Here is a 21,195-nt window from a genome sequence, read left to right as displayed (position 1 = left end):
TAATACTTAAAGTTTATCTGCTGACCAAAATGGCACCATAAAAAGGCCAAATGCAGATGCAGCCCAGTTTGTATCAAAAATGGAGCCACATTAAAACTTTCCAGTGGTTTGCCAAGTTGAGTTGCTAAAACAAGCAACCTTTCCAAAAAGGATTCGTGGTAGCCACAAAAAGCATGCTGGTCACTGAATCATCCCTTCACAAAGTCATGTTTGTCTTGAAACAAAAAGGACAACACCCCCATTCTTCGGATCAAATGATTGGTGTCGGGATTACTAATTTGCGAGGACTGTGGCGTGGCATTCAGTGTACATAGAAAAGAACACACCAGTTTTGAACATGACTCACTGTGACGATCACTAATCCTAAGTGAGATGAATGTCATTAACTAGAAACACATTTTTTCACTTTCCTGTCATAAAACAAGCTGTTGTCTGTTGTGAACTTGAAAAAAAAAAAAAAAAAACCCAAAAAACAACAGTATGACTTCCAACTCTGTAAACAATTAATTGTGATGTAAGCCTACAGGTGGCAGCAAGACACAGATCACAGCACAGACATTAATGTAGTCAAACATAGATAAACAATTGATAAGGTCGTCAAATAGCTTTGCGTTTTTGGTGGAATTTTTCCACTTTTGTAGATGGATAACATCGATCTCGGCAATTATATAAAAGTGTTTTTGTGGAATTGCTGTTTTCCAAAGAGTCAATTGACAGATGTCTGTTAGATTTTAAAAGGTCAATTTTAGGTCGTTAAAATTTGCTCTCCTCTTTGGAACTGTAAAGTTTATTCTCACAAACTTTAGAAGTATCAAGGTTGACACGCAGGCAATACCAAATAGGTTTTCAAAGTGACCCATCCACTTAAAGTTTTAGAACCATTTACAATTATTTGGATTTATACCGATATCATCTGCGACAAAACGATTTAAAATAATTAGTGACAAAAGTGCAGGTATTGGACACTGACGTATTTATTGCAGTCATCTTCATTTATACAATTTCAATTTCATTTCTTTCTTAAAAATTCCCGCCTGTGAGTAATACAGAACTTATAACATGTTTATAATGGTCAGTCATCGTCTTAGTCATCTCAGATGTTCTTTTAGCAGCGACAGACGAGAGGCTTGCAGTCGTCTCTGAGTCATCAGAATGCATCATTATCCTTATTGTCAGGGACCGTCAAAGCTGCCACTGTTCCGCCAGCCACTTTTTTTTCAGCGGTGCCCTTTCACCTACTTCCCTCCAGTCCTTAACTAACACAGGTGTAAAAGGGCTGCCTTATTCAACTGGAAGTGATACTCACCGTCTTCTTGGCTCAGTGTGAGTCAGCCTGGCGTTTAAGAATAGGAAGTATGGTTAGTTGTAAAGCACAAGAGGGGTTACCTTTGAGAGCCGCTGACAGAGGTGCGTGGGTTTAACTTCAATTGGAGAAGCTGACATAATGCCATGCACAGACAACAATATCACAGCAGTGCAAAACAAAAGGCTACCGTGCTGTACCAGTTTCTTTTACAACCACTTGATGTCACATTTGAGATGTTTTTAAAATCAGCATCCTACACCTCCTCTCAAACAATGTCGAACTTTCAAAAATGTTTTTACAATGAAGACACTGTGCCTGCTTTAAACCCACTCGACAATAACAGACCTATAATTGAACCTAATCCATCATCTGCGTCATCTGATGCCCTTCATGGTTTTGTGTTCGGAGTTCTTTCATCGTCTTGAAGGAGAGATCTCGGTAGCATGCTTGTTTGCATGTAAATATAAACCAGTTGCTGAGGAACGATGCCTTTTTAGCCCTCGCAGTTGCTGAAGACAGGTTTTCACTCTCCCTGCGAGGCACAAGTGTGATAGGTTAGCTCGCGGAGTCAGATGAGTGTTTATACTCGGATGATGATCAGATGCTGCATGCATCACTATTGGAGACACCACGCCCTTTGTCTAAGTTTAGCCTTGTTTATGTACACACTTAACTTGACATTTCTCTCCTCAGCTTCCTGCCCAAGGTTTTTCTTTCATACTGGATTCCCAGTCTGTAGTTGAATTGAAGTCATGCATTGACTCAGGTCAGAGAAGACGCTGAGATTTGATTTTTTTACCTTTGGGCTGTTTTGCAGTTAGGCCTCATTTCTTAATAACATATTTCAAAAGTGGATTAAAGTTAATCTCAAATACATTTAATATTCTGTGTTTGTGATAGTAAATAACATAGTTTGTGGATTTGGGTTTCCAGATATTCATAAAGCATTGTTTGTGGGCATCAGTAGCTTATCAAAGGCAACCAGTTTGAATGTGGTTGACACGCTTCTTAAATGTGTTCTCAGTCTTTCTATAGTGGCTGGATAATAGGAGTAGGAGTCGTAGGATTAAGATGCAGAAATGTTCTCATTAATCAGGATCAGTGTTCCCTCTGTTAATGATCCGGGGGAGACCTCACAATCCCCAAGCCACTTTCCTAACCCAGGTCCCCGCCCCTGCTTTCTAGGAAAACTCATCTCTCAGGGCAATCACTCTGTCTTTATTCCTCTCTTGATCTCAAGTACCCCCCCTTCACTCTGCTCTGCTTCACTGCCCTCTGGCACACACACACACACACACACACACACACACACACTGTGAGACATTGGGGGGGGGGGGAGATGGGTTCAAATGAAGCAGAAAGACACATCTGCATGCCATATCTTATGAAACGTATCTCACTGCTCTCAACCGGGTAAATAGAGACAAAGAGGCTTTAACGCGTTTGTTTACACCTTTCCATATTCTGCGGTAAAGAAGCTCCCACTTCCTCACTCCCTGAAAGGTCGCGGAGCATCACTGGGGCTGAGAGGAAGAGCTTAGCGAATGTTTGGTTCCCTTAGCTATTAAAGGCAGCTGCCTGAAGTTGGTGTTTGGGAGAAAAGCCCTATCATACTGAAGAGTCACCGCATCAAACCAACCAGCTTCTTGTAAACGACGGAATCAAATGTGGAAATAGTTAGCCAGCCGTTGTAAATGCAAGCTTACGTCTCAGCAGTTCAAATCAAAGTGTTAGATGTCTGCATCAATGTTGACGGACTGGAAGGGAAATTGTTTGTGCTGAGTGGAAACCTATATGACATCATTCTTAGGTACAAAGAGGCTTTGTGTTCATGGGTGGGTTTTTCCTCATGAAATTGTTTGCCTCACCTAATGTTGTTACAAAAGCACAAGGTGTTGTGTGCTGTTTTTCTCCGAAAAATAAGAGAATATTACATTATCCTCTTCTATCAGAGAAACACATGAGATGATAGACGCCATATCCGAGGCACTCATGTCAGACCTCAGCGTCGCTATTAAGCACTTTGTCGGAAGCATTTGGGAAGTGCTCTCTATCAGCCTAATCCAATTGGCTAGAGATTGATTAGCAGTTAAAAGCTCTTCTTCCTCTGGTCGGAGTGATCTCTTCCAAATGCTGCCCAGTGGGCTAGCTTTAGCTGGCCTGGCCCATAGCATCAATTGGTGCCAGGCCCACTTCCTGTGTAGGGTTTCACTGGGCGCGATCAATACATACAGACAGCTAATTGGATGAACACTGACACTCTCATTTCTCTTCTCTCCACTTTATGGTTTAGACTCAGAATAAAAGCTGAATACGGGTTTATAGGGGAGCTTCCTGTCTTTTCCAGTATGAAATATACGGAGTTCATGGAAATGGAGTGTGGAAATGCTGTTTAACTTCAGTGCGTCAGTGGAGTGATTGTGATGTGACTTGATGAAGAGACAGCTAGCATATAAGCTGTGCGTTCTGGACTGCAGCCTCAGATATCCTCCTTCACTCCCTTATTTAACACCTCCTGAATGCCCCCCCCCCTCTGGGGATTAATAAAGTATTTCTGATTCTGAAATGTAACCTCATAACGCCATTCTTCAAACCAATGCATACTCACTTATCCGATGCAAAGTGATGCTGGTTCCCCTCCTTTTACTTTCTCTTTTTTTTCCTTTATCTTTGTGTCCTTCTCTCTTATTTGACTGTTCTGGGTTTATCTTGACAGAATGACCAAGTGTGATGTGAAGAACTACCTTGAGAAGATCTACAACGTCCCCGTAGGAGCAGTTCGCACCAGGATACAGTTCGGTGAGTTTGCACATACAGAGGCTTGTTCCAGAACTTGGAGTGCTTTACAGTACCTCATAAAATTGTTGTATTTCTTGTTGACTTACTGATCGTGGGAAACTACTCGACAAGATTTTTTTTTTCTCTTAAGCTCACAAAGTTATTATTCACACAATGTGAAGGACTGGTAACATTTTACACTATGTTCTTTCACTTCCAGTCTCAAGCTGAGACTGAAAATAATTCTGTTATATCTGATGGCGACATGTAGGGTCCTTTTTCACGTCACACGAAGATAGATACGACGAGTCACTTAGAGTGATCCAAGCTGATTTTCTTGGGTTGATGTTTGGACACGTTTTCTGTTGTCAATCAAACGATTTAGAGCAGGCCAACCAGTCAGAGACTAAGATCCCTTTTCCTCTCTTTTGCTCTCTACCTTTCTCTGTTGCTCCCACACTCTTGTCCTCCACCACCTTCCTGTTTGTTCCTGTCACACACAGATCTGAAATCTAAAAATTAACAATAGCTCTTGTACACGCTTGATCTGACCGTGTCTGCCTGACTGGGGTCAAACGGTCCTGACTGCGCTCGTCTGCCCCAGTAAAGTGACGTGTTTCCATCAGAGCCTGCTTACAGTCTGTGATCAGAGCGCACAACTTCATAAATGATCGCCGTGTCATAAGAATGTTTAGTCTCCACTCTTGATCCATCAGGACTATTCTCTCTCACCAGTCTCGTTTGGATCATATTTGTGTTTTATGTATTAATGTATCGTATTCATGCCTTTCATAGATAACGATTTCATACCACCAAATACAAATATTACATCTAGGTAAAAAAAAATCCACTTTGGAGCGATAGTTAACGTCTTTCCCAGCGAGCTACAGTAACACCTCTGACATCAACAGATTCATTATAAACTATTTATTGATATATCAACGCTGTCACGCTAGCATTAAAAACTGATTTTGCTACATCTGCCTAAAAAACAATTTTTTTTTACCGTCAGCTAAGACAAACGATAAGGCAGTGTTAATAAAAGTGAACTCAGAACTGAGACAAACTAATGCTGCCTGATTTTAAAGTAGCCTAATGTCGAAAAGTGGCAGCAACTCATTCACAAGTAATGTATGTTTACAGTTGATCAGTAATGTGAGTAGAATATTTAATTCAATAATCTAACCAATACGATCACGTTTAGACAGTCACAAGCTTGAGAACATGAACTATAACAAGTTAAAAAGTTAAACACTGCTGGAAATGGTTCAAATGTCTGACAGGTGCGTATATTACAAAGTTTACATTATTTTTTAAACCGTGACGAAATGTATTCCATTATCAGGGTGTAAAACAGAGCAGAGCATTTGTGATGATTATTTACAAACACAGGCTGAGATGTCACTTCTTCTTCTTCTGACGTTTCCAGCAGATATGACGGGTAGGAGCAGTCTGCGCATGTCACAAGGGTTTTATTCTGATTAAATGCCGATGCATGAACACGCACAGCGTAATCTGATCATGTTATTTAACGTCCATGTAAACACTGAAATCAGAATGATTTCAATCAGACTGAAGAAATTCTGCACATGTAACTGCAGCCAGTGTCAACTATGAATACTGTGTGTAATATTTCACAAACAAACTCTCAGTTCATTCAATTCCACAAACAAAAAACATACAGTTTACAATAGCGTTCCACACAAACAAAATGCGTGAAAATCAATGCGATTCTGTATATTGTGTTGTATATTATTCCTTGTCTGATTTCTTGTTCGGGTCATCATATTTTGTCCAGCTTGGCGCATGCCTGCAGCGCACTCCGTCGAAAGTGGACTTGCAGCTTATTTGAAACAGAGACGTAGGTAGGTTAAGTAGGTCTAGGGTGTAGCACGGAGCACTGACGGACCGCTGCGCACACGGAGAATATGCACGGGCAACGTAAAACACAAACAAACAAAAGGAACACACAGTTCCATATGAACTGAGGAGCCGCATGACACCGGGCAAAGAGCCGCATGTGGCTCGAGAGCCGCCGGTTAGCCACCCCTGATTAAGACTACTAAATGTTGAGACACATTTGGAAGTGGAAAACATATATTTTTTTCAGGTCATGTGGACTCTTTTGTCTTAATTCTTTGTCCTGATGTCAAGGACAGCCTATCATGACTGCACAGACATGGAGCCAGTACAGACTGCTGAGAGAGAGAGAGAGAGAGAGAGGGAGGGTGTTAAAGGCAGTGTTAAAACACTGGATTTTTGGACACTAGTACCAAGCCACAAACATGTCATCCAAATGAAAGTGGCAGCTGCAGTGAGAAAATTAAGAAAATGGTTCACAGGAAGTCTCAAACAAACACGTTTAAAACTCTGCCTTCACAAACAGTCTCAGGCGGAACTTTAATTTCTAACCACAAAGTCAAGAAATAAGGGGGGGGGGCATGGGTACCTGAAGTTAGAGCCCGACCCATGTGGATTTTTTGGGGCTGATGCAATACCGATATCTCTTTTAGATCTGTCTTCCACCCTAGATATATAGATCTACAAACATTTAAATCATTGATCACTCAGTTGATAGATTTAATTTAGTTTTTTGCTTATGTGATTCACAGAAAGTTTTTTTTTTGTTTGTTTTTGGAAGCATAAAGTCAAATTGTTTCTGTGTTTTAGACTTCAAGCTGTGGTTAGTGTGGATTAGCAATTTTAGCCGGCGGTGTAGACCGTCTTCCCATTGACATGCAGCAGCGGGAGTGTTTTCCAGCGGCTAGTTGCGGTAGTGGTTAGCGTGCCTGGCTCGCCTTCTCCTAACACACACAGCTGCTTATCGGACAATCTGCTGCTGCAGCATTCCAGCTTCCAGCTGTCCCAGGACACCTCACTCTCCCTTCACACAAACACATATTATTCACTTACAAAGTTGCATCTTTAGGGCCCTTACTGTCCCATCCCCTCTTGCCCCTTTGACAAGGATAATCACAGAGCAAACAGTTTCAATATCGCTGATTTAATCTCCCTTTTTTCGCGGGGGAGGAAGGGTCTTAAGTTAGCACAGACTGATTTAGGGTCTCCCAACAAGTCTAGGAATTTGCAAGTAGATGAAAGAACCGGAGTGGACATATAGGGGGCTTGAAGTTGAAGAGATGTCAAGGAACAGCTGAAATGAGTATGCATGAGCCCCCTCTGTGCAGCGCCTGAAGGGCCAAGAGGAGCCCCCTATACCTCTGGAGGAGAGTCTGTGAAGGAGGAGGAGAGAGAAGTGCCTAGCTTAGCCTAGCCTACAGTGTGGAGTACCCATTAACACTGTTTATTAGGGTTGTGTCATTAAAAGCTTGGGGAAAAGGAAAACCCCCTCGGGAGGGTGGATGGAAGGAAAGCAGTTAGCTGTGGAGGTACAGAGGGGGATACTGTAAAAAAAAAAAGGCTTGCTCAGGGCCCCTCTCTGATCCTGAGGTGCGTCAGAGAAGGCATCCCTGTCTGCGTCAGGAGTTCCACTCAATTGGCAGCGTGAAGACGGGAACCGGCCGGGGAGAGCGAGGGGCGCAAACGACCCTTTCTTTCCTCCATAGGCGGCAGGGGTATTTCGGAAGGAGTTGCCAAGGTTACCCCTCCGGCCAGGGATTTGTAACATGATAGCTGCCTGCCAAACCGCAATCTCAAAGTGGGAGAAATTGTGCTTGCGTTTGCGAATGTTGCATGAAAGCTCTGTCTGTGTGACTGTTAGGAAAGGGCTGTGTGAATTAAAAGAAACACTCTGTACCTTTTCAAGATGAACAGTTGTTCAAGTTTGTCTTTGTGTTTTTTGTTTATGGGGTACGGAGAGGGGGGGGGGGGGGGGGGCAATGCCTTACATTGCTCCTTCAAAGGTTGAACCATTTCCCTGTCGATTTCCTGAATAATCACAAACACACACACGCACACACACACATACACACATACACACACACACACACAGACACACAGACAGACAGAGGCACACTCTTCGTTACCTCTGTCTCCCACCCACACAGGGGCCTCCAGTTAGCCAGGGGGGCGTGGAGGGGGTTGTTTTACAACCCTGCTCAGGGCTTTCCCTGAGCAGTGGTCTGCCTGGCTAGTGATTATTGCTGCACATACCACACAGACACACATAGTAACACACACACACACACACACACACACACACACACACACACACACACACACACACACACACACACACATGACTCATTATAGCGGAATGTTTCCCTTGTTTTTCATGTCATAAACCGTTCCCATGGCAATGGCAGTTTCTCAAAGGGCCAGTTGACTTGACCACCAGGGTCTCATTGAGATTAGCGTTCAGGCTGAGAGGAACTGTTTGATGCTCTACTCATTATCCATCAATGATAGTCTTTTTGGCGTAACATAAAGATTGCGATACCTCTCGACCTAAAGCTGGACTTCAAGCTTACACACACACTTCTACGGCTCTCCTCAGTCTTCAGACTTGGTGAGGTCAGATAGGAGAGGTGATGTCATCATCATCCCTGGCTAGGTGAGAGGTTAACCTGCTTTTCATAGTCAATAAAATCAGTCTCTGCTTCACTACAACACATGTTAAAAAAAGCCTTCAGACTGAAACTGGACTTTAAAACATGTAAGCATGTTAGTCCGACTGTAGTCGTACAAAGTCAAATTTCTGGAAGTCGGGTTTACACACGCTGCGGTTGGCAGTTGGGATTAAATTGAAAATGTTGCATGTACACCTTTTAATGGCCGGGAGTGAAAGCCTGCCAGCTTGAACGCAGAGAAGAAAGCTGGACAGAAAACAAGAGGAAAGTATTAATGTGAGCGAGAACTACACGTATATGTAAAGAACGTAGTTTAAATTGTCAGCCGAACTGCACAGGATACTTCACACACATGCTCTGACTGTGCAGATGACTCAGATATTCTTCAGAGGTGGATAGAGACAAACGTATAGTAAATAATTATAGTCCTGTCTGCCCCCTCTAAGTGATCTGTATGTGTGGGTTAGTAGTCTATCACCTAGGTATTAAGGGCATGATCTCATAATGTTCGTTTATTAGCAAGCATAATGCAATCATGCATAAGCAAAAAAAAGTGTTTTTCTTTATTCTCCATTATATAATCAATTTGTCTGTAAAAGTTGTCTAATCTGTAAAATCTAAGTGATATTAAGATCAGAAGATTAATGTTCCTGCATCAGCAGCTAGCTGACGTTTTAAATCCAACTATAAAAGCTGCTGTCACAGTTAGCAGACGCGTTAGAGATGCCACCGCAGTAACAGCCGCCACCACAAGATGGCAGCGCCCGCAAACCGGCCGTAGGAATTATTCTATACTGCCGTTTAAATTTCTGTCATCTGACTGTAAATTGCCATATTGCACAACCTTTCTCTCACCATACAAATATGTGTTTTCACTATTAGTAGTCTAACTCTCCGCCATCTAAAACCCAGAATTTCCCCCTTGATGTATGTTTTCTGTTTGCTGACACATTTTTCATCTGCTATCTGTTGTCTTTCTCAGGATCCAACAAGAAGAGGAATCACCTAAACCAGAAGGTTAAGCAGCCTGACTATAAAGTAGCTTACGTCCAGCTGGTGAGAAGACACAAACACACACACACACGCATTCAAACTCATCCTTTTACTCCCCGTCTTCTCTGCTTGCTGTGTTGTTTGCGTAGCATTAGTTTATTGACTCCTGTCCAGTGCACAGTGGGAGGTGGAGACCTCTCCAGAAATCTACTCTGTTCCCTCCTTAAGGCTGGTACACACCAAACTCACAACAGAGAACAAACCATGATGAAAACAGACTGTTTGTCCCAAACTGTTCACACCAAAGAGATGGCTGGATCATTTATTGATCCTGAGGTAAAAAGCATTGAGGATGATTAAAAAGCAGCCCACTGCTGGAGGGACTTCTGTTGGGGCCCTCTAGACTTGTAATTTGTTATCTGTCGTCACTTTTCGTTTCTCTTCTTGTGCCTGAAGTTGCTGACGGAGAGCTAATCAGAGTGCTTTCTCTCTCCCCATGGTCGTCGCCCCCTCTACGTGTTGAATTGGCCTAAAAACAGTTCCAAAGCTGCTATTCACTCCTCACAATCAGAAACACTGACTATCTCTAAACTCCTGACTGTCCACCTGGTGTTTACTTACCTTAACACCAGGCCTTCATAACCTACTTTTTATCTATTTAATGTTTCATTGTCAAGCCTGCGTTATTCGGAGGACTGGGCATTTTGGGGGCTTTGAAACTGATTTTCTGAAGGGGGACTTACCAGGTGATAGAAGTGAAATTGGTAAGTTCCTATTTTCCCATGGAGTCCTGAGAAGGAGGTGGAGACATGCAGTAAAGAAATGTAGCGAGCATTGTCCCTTGCACAAACATGAAGATACACACAAATCACACATTCCCACTGGTCACATCTCTCCTGTGTGGTTCTCACTCTCCGACTGTCCTCTGGGAAAGAAGCAGTCTGAGTTCCTGCAGGGTCTGAGTGTAAAAGATGGTCTTTGCTTACAAGCCAGACTTGTTCTAGGACATATTGGCCTTGTTCACCTTGCACCTCCAAATCAGATTTTTAGCACATCCAGGTTGTATGCAGTTTTTTTGCCAGTCTGGACACAAAAAGCAATGAGATCTGATTTTTGATCTGATTATTACAGGTCTGACTCAATCTCAATGTCTCGGTCGCTTCAGTTTGTCTTCTGCGTCACTCGCATCGCGACACCATCGTCTATAGCAACGACGTACAGTCGCAACTTTGGTCAGTGAAAGAAAACGGCAAGAATAAAAACAAACAAGGCCGTGGACGGACTGCTCCACAGGATTGTTTGCGTCAGAAATAGAAACTTGTCCGTCACCCTTTTTTCCAATGTGGATCAGACCATGTCAATACGGATAGGCAGATCGGATCTGGTCACTTGCAAAGCCTTTGAGATGCGGTTAGCAACTGGTATAGCTCTTGTTTCCCTCTTTGTTGTGCCATAAATGGAATGTGAACAGCATTGATCACTGAGTGTGCATATGCTTAATGGGACACTCCCCATGGTGGCGGAGCAGCCCCGACCTCCCTCACTGTGTAATTGCCTTCGCCTTCACACCTGTGTTTGAGGTGAGATTTGGGTCAGACAGGCCTGCACCCTGAACGTCTTTCCGATGTTTGAAGTCTGTTTCTCTTTCAAATCAAACAAACCTCCCGTTAAAATGTGAAAAGAATCATTGTTTTAACGCTCCTTTGATGCAAATGTCAAAAGCAACGGACCTTTGTTGTGTGCCTTTCGTTTTGATCTTGCCCAGATAAATCAAAAGCAGTGTAGACACTTTAAAAAAAAAAAAAAATTTATGCAGGGCCGCCCCGGCAGACTTGGAGGCATCAATCTTAAAACCAATGAATGATGAAAATTATTTCAAAGATTTGAAAGAGGATGCATGCTTGACTCAGCTGTGAATCTTTTAAAAGGGAGACTTCCTCCTTTGTAACACCGAGGAAGTGGCCTGTGACTTTGTTTGTGTCTGGAATTCCATGTGGAGTAAGTCAGTCGTGATTCTTCTGTCTCACTAGATGCACACGATGAGAGGTGTGAGGATGCAGAACAAGCACGCACATATTTGACATGTGTGCAGCATTCGTGCATGCGGTCCCAGAGGGCTGGTGCGTTACTTTGAGTGTCGTTTTGCTTTGTTGTTGTAATCACTTGACGGGTTTTTCTGAAGTCATGCTCATCTGATTGTGAACAGCGACAGAAGTCCTGAGGTGTGCAGGCTGGTTGTGTTCAAAATGGCTTGATATAAAAACCTAATATCCGGCCTATTTCTCTAGCAGGTTTAAGGAAAAACAGTTTCTCTTAACTCTCTTTCCTACCTCACTCTCTTGGTTTGTGTACGTACGCACACACTCACAAAGTCTCTCACACCAGAAAACCCTCCTTTCTTTTGCAGCGGTGGGTAGAAAACAAGATTGTTCCTAATTGACTCCACATGTGGGAGAGTGTTCTGTGGGTCGATGCTCACACCGCAGTCTCCCCCCCCCCCCATTCTCCCCACTGCCCCTACCCCTGCTCCCTCCATCAGCTAATATTGCAGCAGTAATACGTTTGCACTCTCCCTCTCTCCCATTCCTTACTCCTGGGCTGTGGTTGAGGGGAGGCCTCCCGTTAGCGGAGTTCCGTGACGGCCATTTTCCTCAGGCTTAGGAAAGGACCCCAGTAACTGGGAGAAGAGTGTGTGTGTGTGTGTGTGTGTGTGTGTGTGTGTGTGTGTGTGTGTGTGTGTGTGTGTGTGTGTGTGTGTGTGTGTGTGTGTGTGTGTGTGTGTGTGTGTGTGTGTGTGTGTGTGTGTGTGTGTGTGTGTGTGTGTGTGTGTGTGTGTGTGTGTGTGTGTGTGTGTGTGTGTGTGTGTGTGTGTGTGGGGCTTACACTGGGGAGGTGACTAAGGGGATGATGGAGTCAAGCCAGAGACGGGGCAAAGTGACGCGTGTGTGTCTCAAGGTGATTGTGTTGGTGATTGGGTGGCAAAAACAGCAGTTCCAAAACAGAATGTTCTCAGTCGACATTGTTGTCAGTCAGACATTATGATAAAGTGCCCTCTGCCAGCACATGGAAATGAAAAGGCAGTGGTGAGTTTTGGTCAGAGGAGGAGGTATTTTCTCTCTTTTAGATTGGCAGCTAGTTTGCAAGGGAGCTTTGCCGGCTGGTGCCAGCTGCAGCACTTCAGTGGGCTGAGTGCTTCGAGTGCATGTTGAAAGCTCCCGGGGGCGACGTTGTGAATATATGAATGGGATGCATGACCAGTCTCAGCATTTCTGAATGATCCAGTTCAGTGCCACTTTGTGCTGTAAATGTCAAATGGATGCTGTAAAAGTAATGCTCTCGGAATCTGCAGATAGACTTTGGTTTGTTGGGAATTGCCCCTCTGACAACATGCTGCTTTTAATCTCTCCTGCCATTCAACCCCGCTTACTGCGAAAGATAAACCCGTTTAGGAAATGATTAGAAAATGACACTTGGAAGGTATCTCTAACTTTACTTGATAAATGAAGAGCTAGCGGGAAAGTAAAGTCTTGGAAGTGTGTGTGGTGGTGTCAGAGTAAAGAAAGGAATCTCAGACATTTTCTTGGAGTTGTTTTCAGAAGGGAGGAGCAGCAGTTGTGTTCTCTGCGTGTTGGGCACAGCATGGCACATCCAGGCACCTGTGGGATGTTTGTAACAGTATGGCATGAACAAAAAAAAAATCAGTTCTAGTTAAAGAGTTGTTTGACACTGAATAATCTCACACAAAGATTAGAAGTCCATGTTTGCACTCACAGTCATGGCTCACTGACGGTCTTTAAGCATCGTCTTCAGCTCATCTTTTTTTTTTTTTTTTTCTTCTCTGCCGGGTGTGGTCGCACAAATCCCACACAAGCTCCATTGAACAGAGTTTATCTGTAGACAAAAGACCATTTCATACAGTCAGAGGAGAAGCCTGTATACGGGGCCAAGTAGTGAGAGTATGGATGATGAGTGAAAACTTTGCAGCAGAAGGGAGAGCAGGCACACAGCTGGTCCAAGGTGTTGTCACAATGACGAGCTGAAATTGTCATGAAGGAGAGCTGCTAGTTTTATTTACACACAGACCTGTGATGTCACTATTTTAATCGAGTTATCTATGGAGTTATCCACATCATGGCTTAAACACTTTAGTGCTTTTGATGACAACTCATTATTTGTATGGTTTTCTTTGATTTTTGTCTCGTCGTAACATTGTTTATTTCAAACAGTTTGAAGTTTGAATGGTTTGAAGTTTGAATTTAGACTCAAACATTTTGTAATGACTTCTGGATAGGAGTCGTCTTGATTTATACTTTTGGGGACATTTGACACACAAACAGCTCATTTTGCCACGATTATTTCTTTGTTATACAATTTATGTCCCTTGGCTAAGGTTTTTAATAGTCGCACTCAACAATGTTTCTTTTTTTTCTTTTCCAAAGCACTGTTCTCTCACAGCGACGCATCAAAACCAGTGTTACCAGTAAGACTGCTTGGTGTGGTAAACAATGTACCGACCCGACGACCACTGAACAAGACAAGATATGGGGCTGAACCAACAGCTGTGCAATAAGTGGTAGCTTCATTCAAATCGCTCATTTCCCGTGTTTCTCTCTTTAGCTTTTCCCGCCCCTTTTTTGGTCCACGGGGAGGGCGTCACTCGAAGTGAAAGAAAGAGACAAACAGAGGGAGAGTGTGAGTGGCAAACACGGGAGGAGTGGTGACACAGCTGAAAATGAGAGAGAGAGAGAGAGAGAGAGAGAGAGAAGCTGCTGTATTGAGGATGATTATGAGCAGGTCTGACTCTCTCCTCTGTTTGACTGACACTAGATGGCAACGTTTTGCTGTTCAGCTTCTCTCACCAGCCTCCCTTCATTTCTTATCTGTTATTGACTCCTTGCTGCCTAACAATAGAGCCCTCTAACGTTCAGGGACTATGTGTATCTAGCTTGGCTAAGGGGGTGCAGGATGGGGGGGGGCTGCAAACCTCAATGACCCCCCCCCCCCCCCCCCCCCCCCCCCCCCCAAACACACGCGCTCTAACCAGTTCCTGTTCTGTGCGAAGCCCCCACTCTTTAGAGCTAGAGGTGCTGAATCAGGCGCAGGGGCCAAGGGGGAAATCATGCTTATCTGTATGGAATTTTATTATTTTCAACTATTTGGATCACGATGGCTCCTGCTCTCCTTTCCCTCCCTCTTCCTCCTTTTCACCTTGTCACGCAAACACAGCCTTTCCTCACACAGCCTTGTCTGTCTGTGTTCCTCTCCGCTTCCTTCCCTTCCCTGTGCTGCCTCACCCTCGCTTATCATGCCAATTAACATTTTTAACTTCTGCAACTTTTCCTACAGCGATCTCTTTTAGTCTGTGACAGTCTCACTTTTTTTTCTCCGTCGCCCAGGGCTGGAAAGGTCACTATATGAAATGAGCAAATTCAGTCATAACACCAATATTATTCACATGACACTGTTTCTCTTCTATGCGTTTTCAACAACCTCGCACACAGTCATTAGATATGCCTCTTGTGCTGTTACTCTTTGCGTCATTTAAAGAAGACACACAAATCAAAGTAATTGAGTGAATATTAGTAAATTAAAACAGTTGTCATCTAGTTGTAGTGAGGGTCACTTTCATCAAATAACTCGTTTTTATACAAGTAAACAATCACATGTAGACGTTCAGTCAGAAGAGGCTCACATTAAGTTGCCTTGGGTGTTTCATGGCCTCTTAACAAAGGCTTTCAGAATATATCCTTTTTAAAAATGTCTATCAGTTACTCAGAGCTTCTTTTTATTCTCTGAATTTCTGTTTTCCATTTTATTTAGGACAAGCAAGCACAAAAAAACCCCAAAACAACACACTGACATTTTAGAGCTTAATGTGATCAGTGCTGTTTTCAAAAGCACAAACGTCACATTAAACCAACAATAATTTATGCCAACACAATGCATTCAACTCTTGATTTTTTTTCAAATTTAAATACCAAATAAAGTTAATAGTACCAAGTAGTACCAAAAACCCTCTGCTTTCTCTACCTGGACTATCATCTGTACAGAGTGCCTTATCCTCATCTTTGTTGTGCTTTCTTAAAAATCTGCTGTGAAATTTGCAGTAACTGTTTAAAGTGAGAAAATAAATAATAAATTCTCCTGTACTGAGTCATGCGGACCTACTCCGACTTAAACGTATCTGTCAGCATTCTGGGCGTATAAATCTTTAGGCAGAGGGAACAGGCTGATACACTCATTAGTGTTTGTACATTTACATGTACATGTGTGTCCACACGTGCACATATGCTGCTGGTAAGCTAATAAAAGGAGAAGCTTTTACTGGCAATCAAGCTTTACTGAAAGGCCCACCATCACCCTGTGTCTCCTGATTTGGAAAAATTCACTCCTAAGTAAAATCCTGTAGTGTGTGTGTGTGTGTGTGTGTGTCGTGTTGTGTGTGTACGTGCGTTTCATAAGAGCTCAGGAGAGAGAGAGAACATGAATTATAGAGAACAGAGCAGGGTCTCAACCATCCGGTTTGGATTCTCACACGCAAACCTTTTTTTTTTTTTTGAATGGCTTCAGTTCGAGGCTTCTTTTTTTTTTTTTTCTTTCACATAAGTTGACACTTTACACCCAGTTCAAGTTTTAATGACGTAGAATAACATGTGCTCTGGCTTTTTGTCAAATGACAAATGTGTTAAAAGCAGAGCAGTGAAAAAAATCTACCAGTGTAGGGTTACAAGAAATGGAAAGCTTAGTTTAGCTGTATGAAAATATCGTGTAATATGGAGATCTCTCCTTCCTTCTCTCTAACTTCTTTTTCATCTCAGTCTTTCCTTTCGCTGCTTTCGATTGATCCTCACTTTATCTCCCTCTGCAGCATCTTCTCTCATCACCCTCATTTCCTCCAGGTTCCCCTTATTTAGATAGCCGTGACACCCCCCCCCCCCCCCCCCCCACACACACACACACACACCCCAAACAAATGCGCTCGCATACACAAGGGGGAGTGCACGTAACCTTACTTGATTACCCCTGACCTGTAATGACACAGCTGCCACTTTGATCGGCCAATCAGCGTGTGGCGCCACCCAGGTTCTCAGCAGGGCTGCCACTGGCCTGATAAAGCCCTCTGATATGCCCCTGCTGGTGCATTTCCTGTTTTGGTATGCTTCTTCGTTTTTTATTTTTTCCACCAGCTGGTCCCCGCATTCCTCAGAATCGGGGAGGGGGCAGGGCCATTGCCTGGATGTTTATGTTGCATGAGCATGTTGGGGTGTGTGTTTGTGTTTGTGTGTGTGTGTGTGTGTGTGTGTGTGTGTATGTATGTGTGTGCGTGCTAGGGTCTAAATGTGTGTTTGTTGTGTGTTTGATAGCCTAGATAGTTGGGTCTGGGGGCGGGGGAGGGTGAAGGGGGTTGCTTGAAATTGGGGGGAGGGTATGTAAGGGTTGTTTACATATGTCATAGAGAGTAATATAGTACATGGGGGGGGGGGGGGGGGGGGGGGTGAATGACATAGATGTTGGGGATAATGATGGTGAACAGCTGTTTATGTGTATGTGATAAATGGGGGTTGATGGGTGGGATTGGTGGGGGATAGGTGGGCTTTTGTTTGAAGCTGCAGAGGTTCACCTGCGCTCGGAGGTGACGTGATTGAGAGCTTAATGGTCATTGCTGCTAACATAAACAGCGTTGTTCCTTTTATTTTCAGCTGTGGTTTTCGTTTGCGGTTGTTGTCCTCTGAGGCTTCAGAATCAGATGGATGTAAATGTCTTTGTGGGTGGCTACGTGTGTATTTAGATGCTGATGATCTTTACCCAAGAGCTCTGTTACCAGGGTCCAGTGTCTCCAGTAGCAGACTGGGAGCAGACATGCCCAGACATGAAATCAGCTGAACGCACTCTCACATGCACATGCACACTTTCTGCCTCACGCCCTCTGTTTGTCTCTGGGCAGAAGTATGTACTTTGGACCCCCGTGTCAGAAGGTCACTGTGATGGATCTTGAAGTATTTTCAGTTGTCGTCAGAGATGGTGTTCGCCCACCTGTCTAACTTTGGATTCAGCAAGTGTTTTTCAATGGATGACCACAATCACCGTAAGTGAAAGAGTCTCCAACTTAAATTTACAGATGATTTTACTTCAATAATTAAATCTTGCTCTGATACTTTTAATTTTGGGGTCTTAATTTGAGAGATAGGACAGTGGGTAGAGTCGGCAATTAGGGAGAGATAGAGACAGTGGGAAAACAACATGCAGAAAGGAGCCACAGGTCAGACCCAAACCTGGGCCGCCCGCCCCGAGAAATACAGCTTCCATACATGGGACGTGCAACACTGGCGAACTCCAACTTCCACAGATGAAGAAGAAAATTTACTTTATTGATCCTCGAATGGAAAGTATGTGTTTAAACTCAGAGTGAGGGAGCAGCCCCCGTCAGGCTCTCCTGAGCTGGTTGGAGGGAGGGAGGGGTTAAGTGTCTTGCCCAAGCACACATCGGATGTGTTGCTCGCTGGAGCTGGGGATCAAACCCTTGACCTTTTGGATTGAGAGACAACTCTTCCAGCTGAGCCACAGCCACCCAGATGGTAATGCCACCTCTAATCAGATAAGGAGCTAGCATACCAAATGCCAATCCAATGCAAGATTAAGATTCTACTTTGCTAAATATGTTTTAAGGACTAGGGTGTTCCAGTTGGTGATGCTTAAGGACACAAGTTGGTGTACACTGTTGGCACATAAACTGATGCTAACATATTGTGCTTTTGGATCCATAGTCTTTGCCTTCCTTACTAACTTGCATCGTCCACAGCAGAACACTTTCCTCAATCTGAAGCAGACAGAAATGGAAAGTTCAATGTCATGTTGCAGTTTTTCTGTTTTCTTAGTCATATGGTGCACTCTGCATGATCTGCACCTGTCAATCATGGTGTGAAACTATACTACTTTTTTTTTAGTTTTGTTTGTATAAAGACAGCTGGAACAAAGAAAATAAACAGCAGAAAACAACACAAAAGGGGCATTCAAACTGTATACAAACTACAGAGGGTAAATCTCTCTGCTAAGGTGCCATTGATCTTAATTCTGGCAGTTGGCTCAACGTAGAGGGTTTGGACACATTTAATAAATCGACTGCTGAAACCCATCTTCTCCAACACAGAGAAAAGAAAAGGCCAGCTGACTCGGTCAAAGGCCTTCTCTGTGTCGAGGCTAATTAAGGCTGCACTTGTTTTTTGTTTGTTAATTGTATCTATTAGCTGTATTGTCCTTCTAATGTTATCTTGGGTTTGTCTGCCTTTTATGAAACCTGTCTGGTCCGCGTCTAACTTTGGTACTAAATATTCCAGTCTTTTGGATTTTATTGAAGTAAATAATTTGTAATCAACATTAAGGACAGAGATTGGTCGGTATGACTCACTGTACTCTTTATTTCTACCTTCCTTGGGGATTACAGACATGACCGCTTCCTTCCAGGAGGGGGGGGGTGGACAGTAAAGAGGAGACCTCCTGCCTGAAGATCTTATACCACTCATTTGGGTATCCATCGCTCCCAGGACTTTAGTGTTGGAAGTGTAAGTCTTCAGTTTACTGATGGCTTCGTCCAGCTCTTCGTTATTGGAGAGGTTAGAGCTTTGTTTTGGTTAATACCTACGGAAGGAAGATCCAGATTTAACAAGTAGTTTTTAACCTCTCTTTCGTTTATATTCTCAGGAGACGAATACAGCGATTTATAGTATTCTTTAAAGGTTTTTTGAATTATGTCTGGGTCATGTACTATTTTATTGCTGGTTAGTTCTCTGATTTTCTGTACTGAGTGTTTAATTTTTTGTGTTCTGAGGCGCTTTGCCAGAATCTTTGTGGCTTTGGGTCCAGATTCATAGAATATTTGTTTTGTAAATCGTAGTTTCTTTTCCATCTCTTCAGATTCCATATTGTCTTGGTCTTTTCTTATCATTTTTATTTGTTTCATCAATTTTTCACTACAATCTGTTTGCTTTGGTTTTTCTGGTATCTTTGAGTGTTGTTGTGAACGTTCATCAAAAAGTGATCTATTCTCGAATGTACCTTGTGAGTTGCAGAATAATGTGTAAAGTCCCTTTCTCCCTCCACACATCAAACAAGCTGGATGACTTAATTAACATATTTAGGCTTTTGGACAAGTTGTATTTGTGTTTTAGTTTAAAATATTGTTCCAGTCTCCTACACAGATTATAATTCCCTCACTCACTGATTCAATTTGATCAGAAACAGATTTTATAAATGTTTAGTCACTCTCTGGTGGAGCGTATACATTAGAGATACCAGAACAATGTCTGTCCTTCCTTTGACAGTCCCAGATCAGCCCTCTCTGTCGTTTTCTTCTTTGATTAATTCAAAATTAACATGATTAGGTAGCAATGTTATTACACCTCTTTTTCTACTATTCTTACATGAACTTTACAAAGAGTTCACATAACCCATCTTTTTAAACTTTTCATGTTCTTTTTTAGATACATATGACTGCGTTTACATGGACTTGAGTATTCTGGTTATGATTTGGGTTTTAGGTGTACCGTTTTTTTTGTTTGTGAATGTAAACATCATATCCCAATTTCAGAAACCGGGAAACCCTAACCTGGAGAACTCCGATAGAAAATGGGATACTGTGGCATGTATACGCCTTACCCTGGTTTCTGACAGCTGCCAACACCTGCGCAGGCGCAGACTCAGCCAAGTGACGTACACGTAACAAACATGACGGCGCCAACGAGAGCGTCTTTTTCTGGAGAGAGGAATAACTTTTATGTTTCACTAATAAAACATAAAATATAATTGAAGGTGGGCTATAATATAGAGCACGCTGGCAAAATAAATACGGCCCGATCCGGCACGCATCCTGGTGAGATCGCTTCATTTTTATTCTGGTATAGCGGTGATCGACATTTGTTGGATTGCTTTTTTTTTTTTTCCCTCTGCAAGAAGTTAGTTTTAGGTTGGATATACTGCGTTTACACAGGTCATCATTAGCTACAACAACGCATGGCGAGTTCCAAACTTGATAAAAAGCAAAGAGGGGGAATCTGAAAATAGTGAATTTAAGACGGTGTGTATTTTGCTGCCTGTGGGGAGCACAAAACCGATGTGTTAAATCTGTAGTGAGACAGTTGCCCTCGTCTAAAGTGGAAACCTAAAACGTCGTTATGAAACAAAGAGTAGAATTACGAACAAAACTAACACCAACACAAAACCTTACACCAGTGTCTACGCCTGGCCTTTACGCTTGACCTTTTGTGCCCACGTTTAAAGAACTAGTGTCACATTTCACACTGATGTGGACAGAACACGTCACCCTTTGTGCATAGTTCAAATGCTTTGTGGATTTAATGCCTTTTTTTGTTCGGAGTTCTAATTTCGGAATTACACGTCACTGTTCTGGACCCTGGACAGATTGGAAATTTGGTGAGTGGACCTTTTGTGTTTCTATTTGAGTGTACCCCTGGTCTAGGGTAAATCTTGTTGTAGTAGTAGGTGTCATCCCCAGCGGGTTCCTGCCCTGTCGCTGCCAGCCCAGCAGCTCTTTTAGCCATGTCATGTTGGGGTCCTCTTCGTCCCTCTTGGCAG

General features: G+C 43.0%; 1 protein-coding gene across 2 annotated transcripts in view; it reads left to right on the top strand.

Annotated features, from left to right (window-relative positions):
- The window catches only part of mrpl23 (mitochondrial ribosomal protein L23), a 44,552-nt gene that overhangs the window by 11,427 nt on the left and 11,930 nt on the right, over positions 1–21,195 (top strand). For both annotated transcript variants that reach the window (XM_079346079.1, XM_079346080.1), the window contains exons 3-4: positions 4,023–4,105; positions 9,596–9,669. In XM_079346079.1, coding sequence (XP_079202205.1) covers positions 4,023–4,105; positions 9,596–9,669 — 157 coding nt within the window. The remainder of the gene's footprint in view (positions 1–4,022; positions 4,106–9,595; positions 9,670–21,195) is intronic.

Source organism: Symphodus melops (assembly GCF_947650265.1).
Source record: "Symphodus melops genome assembly, chromosome: 6".
Taxonomy (NCBI): domain Eukaryota; kingdom Metazoa; phylum Chordata; class Actinopteri; order Labriformes; family Labridae; genus Symphodus; species Symphodus melops.
This window is presented reverse-complemented; position numbering and strand designations above follow the sequence as displayed.